At 43.5% G+C, this 13,633-nt stretch overlaps 1 protein-coding gene across 1 annotated transcript in view; it reads right to left on the bottom strand.

The window, feature by feature from the left end:
• Positions 1-13,633, bottom strand: part of ADAMTS17 (ADAM metallopeptidase with thrombospondin type 1 motif 17) — a 152,030-nt gene that overhangs the window by 86,560 nt on the left and 51,837 nt on the right. Inside the window, exon 8 of the mRNA XM_066558883.1 lies at positions 7,639-7,744. Coding sequence (XP_066414980.1) covers positions 7,639-7,744 — 106 coding nt within the window. The remainder of the gene's footprint in view (positions 1-7,638; positions 7,745-13,633) is intronic.

Here is a 13,633-nt window from a genome sequence, read left to right on the forward strand (position 1 = left end):
CTGCATTTTATTTCCCAACACAACTGTTGGCCAAGAGGCAGCCAACCCTGTTCCACCCCAGCACAGCCTTCCACTGACGTAACAGCTAAAGGGAACCACATTTTAAGAGGCAACAGCATTTCCACTGGCATTGCTGCTGCTGACTTACTACCAAAGGCTTTTCCAAGTGACAGGCTGGGATTTATCACCTTCCCCAGCTCGGGAAGTCATTTTCACCTGGAACCTGTTGAACTCAGCAGGCCAGGCAGACAGCACGGGTTACAGGCTATTGGAACCCAACTGCTAGTGGAAAAGTAAATATTTCATCTAGATCACTGCCCTTGTATAAAAACAAATTATTATTTGGTAAATGGCACTTACAAACCTAATATTTCCTGTGCTGGTGTGCAGTGGGAGGCTGCACAATGGGGACTTGTACTGTCCCCATGTTTTGGGTCACTGGGTGCACCAGGCTGCTGCCAGCAAAGCCAGTGGAGTATGAAACCAGAACCCTCGTGGCAGGAAGCAGATGCAAGGCTTGCCAAATCATTACGGCCCAGCTACTTAACACAGCCCTGGCTTACTCAGCAGAGTAAGCCTTCAAAAAGAAAGGCAGAGCTGGCAAAGCTACAAAGCTATTGATTAAACAAAAATTGTGTTTCTAAATGGCTGTCGTTCGCCTGTTTGCTGCAGTTTTATTATGTTAAGTAAAGCTCTACAAGATGCTCAAAACCAAAGAAATTAGAGGAACTGCAAGGGAATGTTGCTTCCCTAGGGATTACACAGAGATCTTCCACAAAGCAGCAAGAAACCCTTGCCCAGAACTAATGTTTGCCTCAAGAGTGCAGAAAGCAACAGGATGTGGAGATTCCCACGCCCAGTTCCAATGTCATTACATTCCAGTACTGTAAATAAACTATCAAATTTGGATGGTACAAAGGTGAAACAGATAATCATGACAGAGGGGAGGTACCCTGCTACTGTGCCAGGATTAGCAGGTTCAGTAAATCCACCTGGAAATATCTCACAACTTTACATAAAACTAAAAAACCTCCCAAACTGAGGTCTATCCAGAGCAGAATACTACAAAACCTCTCCATTTCTCCTCCCCAATATTCTTTTTCTCTGTGTGATTTTTGTACCTAATTTTCTTTTTTTTTAAATTTTTCTCTGTGTGATCCCACTGCCATTGCAAAAACAACTTGCCCAGACAAGGCCAATACCACAGGGATCTGCTGTTTCTGGGGCTCAACTTGCTCAAGTGTCCTGTACTGCCTTACAGTGGGCCAACACACTTTCTGTTTAGTGCTGCTCCATAACTGCCTCCTCCTCAGGTCAAATCATCCATGCTGGCAGAAGTCTTCACTGATTGTTTTCTAAATATGTTTAAACCTGTCTTTGATCTCTGCTTCCTTTTGACTTAGGACATGGTTTTCAGAAAGTTATTATCAAGCTACTAAGGTACATCATAATAATTTGTTTTATTTAAACCAGACCCCTCAGTGTGTTACCAGAAGTGGAAGAAGCATCTCCTGAAATGTTAGGATATACCTATTCTTTCTGTGAACCAGAAGCTGTTATTAAATAACTGCTTTGCTTAGATCATACCACTCTGATGTACAGCACATATGATGAAATAGGCAGTGTTCCATTATGTCCTTTGGACTTGTACAGAGAAGGGCAACTTAACTGTGAAAATGTGCTTGCAATTATCTGTGGAAGAAGAATGAAACCTGGGAGGAGGGGAGCACGAAAAGGGAGCCTGGGAACAGGGAGAGAGAGACATTCCTCAACAGATTTACAACACAAATGGCAGAAAATAAAATTAGCAACTCCAGGGTGGGTACAGATTGCTGCCAGCATTTCTGGCCAGCCCCAGGGTGTGTCTACACAGCAGCCAGTCCCTCCCAGTACTCCTGAGACTGCAGGATACTGGAACAGCCACATCCTCCTGGGAGATTTCAGGAGGGGATTCTGGCCCCAGGAGAACAGAGCTGGGGCAGGCACTGCCTGAATGCAACTCTCCAGCTACTCAGGAAGTTCTGGTGCAGCAGAGTCAGTAATACCTGAGCTTGCAAGAATAAAGTCTGCATGGGATTGTCTCTGGCTCCACTGGTCCTTGGGACCCAACTGACCTTGATTTTCCACCACTCCAAATGCAGAGATGTGAGCTCTGACACACAGCATGGCCAGAGGGGCACACAGGCTTTATGAAGGCACCAAGGGAACCACAGCTCCCCAACACAAGGCAGGATTTACACCAGCAGTGCCACTGGAGAGGTTTGTGCAGCCACTGGACAGATCCTGGCAGCCACAGGCTGCATCCCTGAGCCATCCACAACTGGGTGTTACCCTACAGACACACAGGATGGGCACCTCTTTGCAAGAGCTCTCTCATAGTAAAATAATAATTCACAGGAGTGAATAAGATGCCTGTGGGCATGTGTTTCAGTAAATTCTTTAAGTACATGCTGAAATCCTACCCTGTGAATAGGAGTTTGACCTCATTTGCAGTACAGAGGGAGCAGAGTTATAACTGAAGTTGTCTGGATAACCCTGAAACTGAGACTTTGGTGCTTCTGCATGTTTGATTCTACAATTTAAGTAACACTGGTTTTCATGCCTTTTGGGAGGCATGAAGTAACCTGGGGACACATCAGTGTACTTCTGCAACAGCAACAAAGAAAAATGTTCCACAGAAATTCAGGTCAGGCAGAACCTGCCTGATAAATGTGGGACTAACTCAGAGAAACACAGAAAAGAAAAAGAAGCCCAGGTGAGAGATTTTTTTTAAAAAACAGGGTTAATGTTTAAAATCAGTCAGGACAGAAACTACACTCAGCTGCCTCCACTGGTAGAACCCTGAGTTCAAGGGTTAGACTGTGATGAGCTGCTCTGAAAAACACAGAGGGTTGTTGGCATTTTTTTCTTTCAAAACAGCTTCTTAGCTCCCACATCCTGTACCTGAATGTTATAACCCCAGGATAAAAGGAGAGAATTTTTAGCAGAGGTCCCTCCATTTCTCCATGGCTTCCAGAAGCACTGCCTTTGCCCCAGCACCATGATTTGCCTGTCTGGCTCCAATGCTGCTGGCACTGTTCTGACTGGAATGGCAGGACAGGCTGATCCAGAAAAAGAAAGAGGTTTCTATCAGCACAGTGTGCACTCTGCAGGATTACCTGTCTGCACAGATCTGCCACATTTACTGGGGTGGTCCTCAGCTCCCACATGAAACTTGTCATTTTTAAAATGCATTATGACCAGTTTTTTATAAATTGTGGGGCAGGGGAGAAGGGGGACAATTTCCTGCTTGGTTCTCAGGCATCCTGACTAGCTGCACCACAGGGACTGGCTTTGCTGGTGTAAATTGTTACAGGGCATCACTCTGCACCTCTGGGATCTGCCCAGGGCCACTCCTCAGCCCACAGTGTTTTCACATTCTGGCACATCTGCATCTATCTCTCTGCTGGGTGCAGAACTGCCCTGACCAGGGAGGCCAATGTTATTCACAAGTCCATCAGCACAAATACCAGCCCACAGAGGGAACAGCCAGAGTGCTTTTCCCTCACCTGCAACACCACTGATGCTTGAGAACCACAAAGGCAGCAAAGAATTATGCACCCTGAAGTCATTTTACCCAAGCTACAGCTATCAATACCTAACATCTAAAGCAAATAAGCACACTGGAGAGAAACCTGCTGGTTCCAAACCCTTCTCTTTGTCTGATTCCAAGCCCTGAGCTGTTTGGTTTGTGCATTATGGGCTTTTACCTTTGGACTGGTTTTTGTCCTCATCTGTTTCAGCTTCAAGTTTGAGGCCGTGTGGTTTCAGGCTGTTGGCAGGAGGCAGCTCCTTGCTTATTGTCAGTTGATTTTAATCCCCTTTCCTAAGGGCATCTGCCCGAGTGTGGCTCCCAGCCACACCACCTCGGGCCATTCTCTCCCCATCCAGGCAGTGCCAGGTTCCTCTGGCTCATGAATGGGAATCTTCCCTCCTCACCCAAGCCTGCCCCCGTCCCACCACAGGAAAGCTGAGGCTGTTGAAAGAAAGAGCAATGGCAACAAAGCTGGCATTGTTGTCCTGAAAAACCCCTGGCTGCAGCCCGCCCCGCTCCGTGCGGGGATAACGGATACACGCATGAATCCCAGCTTTTGTTTCCAAAAACTTGTTTGACTTTTTCTTTGGAGAAGGACTTAAAAATGGTAACAAAGTCACTGCTGTAGGCAAAGAGAGAAGTAGGAGGGGGGAAAGTGGCACTGTTTTCCTTCCAGTCGGATGTTCAGGGTGGTCTTTGGGGTGTGAATCTCAGACCAGGCTCACGCTGGGGCAGTTCATGGAGGTGGAGGAGAAGAGAGGCACCAGTCAGGATCCTGGTGACAAAAGCAGGGCACTTTGACGCTTTTACTGATGGACTTGCCCTCCAATTCTGAGGAAAGATGAGTGTAAGAAATGCTCGTTGTTCATATTATGTTTATAATATGAAGACCTCAGACTGGTACATTTTAAGACTTCAGTGACCACTGTGATCTCTGGGTCTTCCCTTCTGTGTAGGTCAGGACCCCACCCAGCAAACCCTGGATAAAATCCAACAAACCCTGGTTACACTCAAGTGTGCTGTTTTAGAAGACATCCACTGCTGACCCAGCTGACTGAAGGAACAAGGCTTGGTGAGGGTCCTGTCTTGTGCAGGAAGGAGTTTATGATTTGCAGCCTCAATACACATTCACTGGGCTCCCTGCCTGTCACCTTTTTGTAACAGCAAGACTCTTCTGGATCCTTTGTAGCAAAAATTGTATCTAAATACAGATGGATGTTCCATTTGTGTCCATGGACCAAAACTATCAGTACAGACTTGGAGATTTAAATACAAAAGTCACGTCCCTCACCCCATCATCAAGCAACAACTCCACAGGTGAAACCTAAAGATGAACTTCCATCCTTCAACTTCCATAGGACCTATTTCATCCTAATGGACCTATTTAATGGTGTATCCATGTTTTCACAGTGCAGCTGTCCGGAATAGTGTTTTTTGCAGTCAGTCCAAATGACATTAGTGGCAGATTAGGAATCTGACACATCAATTAGTAATCCATTCACTTTTTCCAAAGTCCACATCAGAAACTATCTGTGAATGCCAAATTGGGCTTGTGATCTCCACAGACATTTGTTAGTCTTAAGGAAAGAATAATAAATCTCAGCTTTTCTACACTCATAAGGAAATCAGACTTCAATAAAGCTCAAAATTATGGCTCTCCAAAATTTATATTTTTGCCAATATGGATGTAAGTTTTGATTGGATTTTATTCTAAATTAAGAAACTTACACCTAGTTTTCCTTGGTTTTCATTTTTAAAGCTCATGTCAGCTTCTTTGTGTTCATGTCTGCAATGGGTTTCCTTACATTTCACACAAAAACTCTAAAGTCTGCAAAAAATTCTTCTATTTGCACAAGATGTGCTGAAACAGGACCGCTCAGAGCATCTTATGCAGGTCAACACCAAAAGAAGAAGGCCTGACACCTTGTAAGGTTAATGTAAAGATTGCTGTTGGCCTCCAGAAGCCACCAGACAACTGGTCAGAGGTTGAGATGAGCAGCCAGGCCCCTGGTGGGTGACAGCACAGAGGGATGATTTTGATGTTCAGGTTGGGGGGTGACAGACATGGCATTTCCCCCCCTCTGTTTTGATTTGGCAGCACAGGGGGTTGATTAGGCTGCTGATGTCAAGGCAGAGGGGGCAGAAGGGTTTGCCCCAATGTGTGACAGAGAATTGCAGCTCCTCGTGGAGTGAGATAACCTGGAACATGTCCCCAAACATTTGTGGAAGCAAAATTCTCCCAACAGCTTCTACAACCTTCAGCTGGAGCCCTCCTAGCTCCTGTGCCCCCCCAGAGCCACATTACCCCCATGCCTTGGGTCCCTAAACTGGCCCTTAGTGACCCCCACACTCCTCCAGTATTTCTGAAATAGTTTTCCAAGATGAACGCAAAGAAAGAAAACCAGCAGAGGAAAGACATTGTGGTCTTACCACGAAAACTGCCCTCAGAAAGGAAAATGGAGTTGGCAATTTTCTGCACAGATGGAGAGATGTATCTGAAAGCATTACATCCCCTATTTATGATGGGGATTTTTTTGCAAGGCATTATTAGAAGGAAGCTTGTCAGCTCTGCTGAGAAACTTGGCAAACACCAGGGCAGACCAGTCTCACTCTTTCACACAGCTGGATTTTCTGCAGCTCAAGTATTTTTCCCTCTTGCTCTTGGCCCATCCAAAGATGAGTGCTGAATTTCCCTTAGCATTACCCACAGGTTAATTTGTTATTAAGTTTAGGCTCAGTTTAACATCTTGGCATGCAATCTAAATAAAACCAAAACCAAATGTCCTTCATTTCTGCTGAAACCACCCTCGGTTTGGCTCAGCTGCCTTTGGTGTCACTGGAGGGTGAACAGGAGATTCATTTTTGGTAGGTCACCTAAATATCCTCCATGCAACTTTGAAATACACTGCCATAAAGTAATTATTTGTCATGGAATGAGAGTGGCCAGAACCTGAACACACTCCATTGGCTCTGACTTAGCTGTGAAATACTTCTTACTGCAGGAAAGGAAGATACACCAGACACATGAGCTGCAGGAAGAGTGCAGAAAAACCTCAGGCCTTACTGCAGGAACAAAGCTGGGATTTCCCATCTTATGTCCAGAGAGGCTGAAGGAAAGAGTGCTTGAAAACCCCCCAGGCACAGTCCTGCCCCCTGTACAACTTTGTTCCTGGCCTAATTCTGTATCTTCCACAGCCCAACTGTGACACTGCAACCAGAGTGATGTCAATGGAAAGGGGAAAAAGCTCATCAGTGTTGTAAGTGCAGTGACACTGGGCCTGGAGAGCAGGGAATGTGGAACTGACCTTTGGTTAACTCATTCTCTGCACTAAGAGCATGCAGCTGACTCTTCCAGTCAATTCTGTTTTCTTCTGCCCATGGGATATTTATAGGCAGCTTTAAAGAGGCTCCAAAGTCACCTGCAGAAAGTACCCAATAATCTCATTCTGCAAATTGCTGTCTAACTAGGATTTGTCACGTTCTTTCCTGCCTTTTCCAGTGTATTCAAAGTGTCTTAAGTGTGATTGAGCTGATAAATCAAGTTATAGCAATTCTTTCTGTTGATCAAATAATTCTGCTTAAGGGCATTTCCAAAATACTGATGTTTACCATTTCAGTCACAGCAGATTACTTCACATGCAGAGATGAAACCATTACCAAACTATTTAACTATTAAAGTCCTTGACACAGACACCTGAACTTCAGAAAAAACTTAGCAAGTTCAAAGATTTTGAAACTCATATCGGTTTTGTGGACCTACTCTACACAGCAAAGAAAATCAGAATTTGTCTCTATTACTGTCAATCATTTAAGAGATTGAGGCTTCTTTGTGCTACTCAGAATCAGAACAGAGAGCTGAAAACAGGGGAAGAACAGCTAGAAAGATTTCTGTGTACTAAAATGGGTATTTACATAAGCCTCCTGAAAATTAGGTTATGTATCAATGTGCTACATTTATGAAATCATAACAAACAGCCACTCTAGTAATTGCACTTGTCTGGCTTTAAATAAAAGTATCCTGCAGTGGCAAAAGAAAAGAAGGAAACAGAAGGACAAGTTCTTACTTGTGCCCAAGTTCGTGTGCAATTGTGAATGCCAGATTGAGACCGTTGTCTTCAGCAAGAACACATTTTCTCTTGGCACTGCAGACACCTCCTAGGTAAGCAATTCCTGCAACAGAAACACAGAGAACGTTCCCATCAGAACCAGTGAAACAGCTCATTCATTCAAAACATACAGCAGTAACAAGCAAAGTGACCAAAAATGCAACCAGAATGAAAAACATTAGAGCAGTTTCCATACAAGATCATCTGAGTAGTTTCTTCCTCATCCTAGTGAAGAATCAGTCCAGAGTTTTGTCAGACAGGAAATAAGTAAAACACACTCTCTTCCACTGCTTTTGTTGGAAAATATATTTAACTGTCTCAAAAATAATTTTACTGACCCAAAAATTCATCTAAACTTGTCTACTAATACCCTCTACTACAGCATTAGAAGATGCAGTGAAGGAGCCTGAACAAGCATTTAAATGAAGTTCTGATTTTCAGAATGAAGTCAGGCAGCAGGAATAAAACAATAAAGCAGAGACTCTGAAAAGATCTTATATTTTCCCTTCTTTTCATGCTCAAAAGCAAGCGCGAGTGTCAGAGCCAGGAGAGCTGGCAAAGTGCTGCTGGTGAGTCACAAAGCCAATGTAGGTGGCACAAGTCTCCTATTACTGAGTGGAATTTAGGATTTGATCCATGCACAGTATTCTCCTGTTTGTGTGGGCACCACGAACAGTTTGAGGCTGAGGCCAAAAACGAATTCAAAAGTTATGGCATGGAACCTCTGCTATGGAAAAACAATAGTCCTCATCTGCCCTTCCTGCAGCCAGAGTGGCCCCTGCTGCAAGTGCCACTGCACTTGGGAACGCTGTGCTGGCACCTCAGGGTGCCCCAGTGGATATATCTGCTTTTATTTGTATTTATCAGCATACAAGGAATCTATTTCCTCACTGCAGGACTGGTTCCATGGAGGGGTGTCTGGATGGAGCTGCCTTTAAGGAGCAGACCATGACCATGCAACGGAGCCATGATCTCCCTGTTCTCCTTTTTTTCTTTTCCTCTCAGAGCTGACAAAGCTGTGTTTATCAGAGTGCAAATGTAAAACTTTAGACCTGGAAGAAGTCCATCTCTGTTTTTATGAGATTTGACAACAATAAGGATGTGGTATTAGTTGCCAGGGGTGTTCTGGATGGAATGAAGGGATGGGCAACAGTCTTTTACTTCAGTACTTGCAGAGAAGAGTGAAGGCAGAAATCAGGCACTAACACTTGCTTACTTTAAAAATGCTGACTGTGAAAGGGCAGATTCATACCACAAACAAAAAAATGAGATCAAGATTTAACCTTTTAAATCAAGGGCCTAAAAGGCTGGATTTCAGCACTCTTCTTGGACTGACTCGATTCTGACATGCAGAATAGTCCAAAGGACATCAAGGAATTGCTCAGAAAGGATCAGACTTCTTTGGGAAAGATTTCTGAGATTGCAAGCTCAATTCACACACACCTGGTGGCCCAATGAATGTGCCCCTTTTTGGTTAAAGGGAAGCCAAAACCAAGTATTTGAGTCAACTGAAAGACACCTTTACTGAATAGGCAGAGATCTTTTGGTTCCCTTTCAGCAGTTTTAGGCAGAAATGACCAGAGCAGGACTTTTACCAAAAGTGTTTTATTCCTACTACTAAACCTGATTATTCCACCTTTATCTTCCACTCACCTGTGCCAATATCTCTCAGTTGTGTCTGACACATGAGGTTTTAACTGAGGAGCAACAATTGCATTTCAGGCTCAGGGGTCAATCAGGCAAGTCAGTTTTGCTTGAAATTATTCATGCTACATTCCTTCTGAGAGATTTTATAAAACAAGGTTGGGTCTATGTTTCCCATCATGGAGATAGAAGGGGGCAACATTCCCATTTTTGGGAGGTGTGGTGCAACAGAACAGTCTAGAATTCTGACAATATATTTAAATATGTTAAATACCAATTAAAATGTCAAATAAATTATACCAAATAGTAATTCTTCTGAAGTCTTTGTTTAGTGGCTCTAATCCCCACTGAACCTGGCAATGCCTATCCACATTATTATTTTGGCTTTTGCTCTATGCTAAAACCCTCATTATTCAAAGGTGGAAAAGTAATGATTAAGGACTTGTACATCCACCAGTGGTCAAAGAAGTAGTGACTGTGGCTCAGTTACAGACTCTTAGTCATCTATTTTTATTAGCTATTTTCAGTGCTTAATGTGAATCCTGTGTGGCCATTTTATAATATCTGCAATGATCAATTTAAAAAATGTAGCCATTTAAAATTAGTTTATTATTACAGAAATGGACTGGGCAGAGAAACTCATAATCCTGGAAGAGGAGAAACCTTTGGAGTACATGGAATGAACTCAGTAAGAAGTCCAGCTCATGAACTGCTGAGTGCTTATTAATAAAAGAGTCATTCTGGAACAGCAAGCCAGTTATAACAAATTGGTATCACATTTTAAGCCTGAAAAAGCTTGCTTTAAAAACGTTTTTGAAATCTATTTTTTCTATCAAACTATTTCCTAAGACTATAATTTTCCTTTGGACCAATACATTTGAGCATGAATTCCTCTCATCAGAATATCAACAGCAAATAAATTATTGATCTGCAAACATACTCCAGATCTTTAGTAAATCTAGCTGAACCATTAACATAAATGCAACTTTTTTGTTAGCCAGTACAATGATCCACATAACTGATATGCAGAGAAAAACACACCTTTAACCAACAACAATAGTAGCACAATGCCTTGGTAGCTGCATTAACATGATTTATGTCTTCACTGGGATGAATGGAAACTGTTGTTTGCCTCTTAAATTTCCAGATTTTTATCTGAGCCTTTCAAGTCTGCAGAACTGGAATAAAAACTTCACGAATTCTGACATGTTTGTGAAAATCCTGGCGTGCCATGGTTCTACCAGGCTGGGAATAATATAAGAGGAAATGCTTTTATTTGGTAATTTTGCTTCTGGCCCTGTCTGTGAGACAGGTGTGTGCGTGTGAAAACAAAAAATAAGGAAGGAAGCTGAACTGGGATTTTTGTCTTTTATGTTTTAAGAAAACCCCACACTTCTCATGTGCCTCTGCAAATATACAGACAGTGACTTTCTCTGGGGGAAAAATGTCCTTATCTTTCAGATATGCTGTCAGCAATTACCACAAATCTATTTTTAATATATAAAAAAGGTCAAGCAGGAGCATCAGTGGAAGAGGGAAAGGAAAGCCAATTACTATTTTTACTATTACCAAGCACGAGGGTTTTTTCCTTTCTCTCCTGAGACATTACATAATTACAGCCCATAACTTCTGTGCTTGGGCTTGGACACACAGAGCTATCTGCACTTCCACAGCAAAGCCTGGGACACAGGCAACTGTGTAAACTCACATTTATCCAAAAACTTGTCATACATAAACAGTTTGCAGCTGTTGGCCTTCCTGCCAGCTCTGAGCCCTGCACCAGCAGTATCTCCAAGGGGAATGATCCCATCTCTCCCCCCAGCCCAGCAAGGCATGAGGACATTACACACTTGCCACATGGATGGCCAAAGCTGGGAGAAGACAAGTCCTGGTGTGGGGGTTCCCATTTTGTCCTACTCCAAACACCCAGGGCTCCCTCCTGATGGCTCTGGAGTATTCACTCAGCAAGTGGTTTGTCCAGGTACTCCAGCTTTCAACTCTCTAATGTCTTGTTTTCATTGCACTCCTAATACTTTAATCTCTTCTTTTGCCAAACACCTCTGGATACAGAACTTTTACTTGATTAAAACTTGGCTGGCTCTCCTCCTGCTCAATGTATTTGCTGTTGGGAAGGGAGCCAAACTCCCAGTCCTGAAGTCTGCTTGGCACAGACAGAGGCTCCCTGCACATCCACATGCTCAGAGCAAAGCTCCCATTCCCCATCATTACTGGTTTGGTGTTGAGCTGATGTTTTTCTCATCCTCCCATGATTTTCAATTTGTGCAGCTCACACATTGCCATCAATTACATTCCTGTAGCCTCTCTTAACATCCTACAGGAGTAAAATCAGGAAACCCTGAAGTGATTCATGCTCTGCCTTTCCACTCAATGGCAATGATATGTTTGACAGAGATGCCCTGCCTGTATTTACACATCAAGTCAGTCACCAAGGAAATCTTTCAGTGCTTGTGATACTTAAAATGAAAAATACTTCTCCCTTTCTATAAAGCCTACATAGAAAATGTTCCAAAATTTAAGAAACATTAAAGAAGAAACCCACTAAACTGCCTCCAAGATAGGTACTAACACTGTTCTACAGCTGAATAAACACAGGTCTCAAGAGCCAGCAGTATCCAGGTGAAAAAGAACTGTATCCATGGAAGGGCCCTCTCCAGCACATACAACACAGACAGGCTGAGGCTGTCACCACCGAGCCTCCAGGCCAAGTCTGGTTTACAGGGATCATCCAGAGGAGTGAACAGGGTGAGCTGTTCCTTCATTTATGAGAATGTCCTAATTCAAAACTGGACATGCAATCTTAGTGGCACAGATTAATTTGCCTTATTGCTGGATAGTCCTCCAAGATGCCAATTTCTGTTAATCTTGCAGTAACAACATGGTTTCCATTAGAGTTTAATATTCATGTATGGAAACTGTTTCCCTCAGCAATAATTTTCATTGTTATTGCATTTAACAAAAACCACACAGGAAACGACACGCTCATCATGAACCACAACTCCAGAAATTACAGTGCAACCATCCAGTGCATGAGACACAGCCACAGTCAGGTAGGAAAACAAGTTAGTAGTCACACCAGTGCAAGTCACATTATTTTGAACTCAATTCTTTATAGAGGAAGAGCTTCTGATGTCATGGACCAGCTGATGGAAGCCACCAGGACTCCTGAGAATCATGACCACCAGATCCTGACTTTCTGTACCTGGGCAACTTGTTGCAAATGTGCCCATCAGCACAGAATCCTCTTCTCCTTGTGGAGAATATAGCCTGCCCTGAATTTCACCATGACCCCTGTAAAAACTCAGTTCACCATGACCTGCAGGGATGCAGCACAACTTTCCCAGAACTCAGACAGCTGTCCTGTAGTACCCAATAAAATAACTTCTTCCTCTGAAAACACTGTCATTTCCAGTGTACACAACTGCTGTCAGAATCCCAAAAGCCCAGCAAGAAACATAAACAGCTGGAACACAAAGTGTAGGTACTTTCTGAATCTCCTGATTTTCATTACACTCACCCTGAAGGACTAACAGATCAAATCTTTCCCTGATATTCACAGTGCCAGCTGATGTTTCTGGAGCTCACAAGGATAAACTCCTCACAAGAACACAAGGTCCTCGTAGCACAAATGAGTGAAATGCTCAATACCTTTGGCAGGAGATAGTTTTCAGTTTATTAGGAATAACGAGATACTTGGCATTGAATATTGACACAACACCCAAGGGTCTGATGAGTGGCCCTGGATAACATTTCACAGGGCTCTAGCTGAACAAGCCAGATTCAACCACGTGCCTTACTCTTTGTGGAAGGACTGTGATTCAGGCAGAAACACCCAAATTTTAGCCATGGCACCACTGCAGCTCAACAGAACTCAGTCAATTCTTTCATCCCACCCTGGAGCCCAGGCAGGAGTGCACTGCCCCATTTCCAAACAAATTACCTGACACCTAAACCAGCTGCCCTCCTCAGCACCTTCCTGATAAAAATACCTTTGTGAGGCCAGATCTCTTCGTGTCTGCAAACCTGCAGAGGCAGCAAGATTTAATCATCAGAGCTTAGAGAAGTGCTTTTGCTATCTTCCTTATCTCTGTTTAATTACCCTGCAGGACAGCAATTAATGGAGCCTGTGGAATCCCCTCCCCAGCACGGCCAACCATCAGCTTCACCTCTCAGTCTTTCTGCAGGGCTTTTCTGTTTCTTGGGAACCCACCTGAGGTTTTACAAGTTTAATGGATGAATCATTTATCTGCCCCTTTACCAACCTGCCCACACACAGACATTCCCCAAGATG

This window comes from Molothrus aeneus, chromosome 13 (genome assembly GCF_037042795.1).
Source record: "Molothrus aeneus isolate 106 chromosome 13, BPBGC_Maene_1.0, whole genome shotgun sequence".
Lineage (NCBI taxonomy): Eukaryota > Metazoa > Chordata > Aves > Passeriformes > Icteridae > Molothrus > Molothrus aeneus.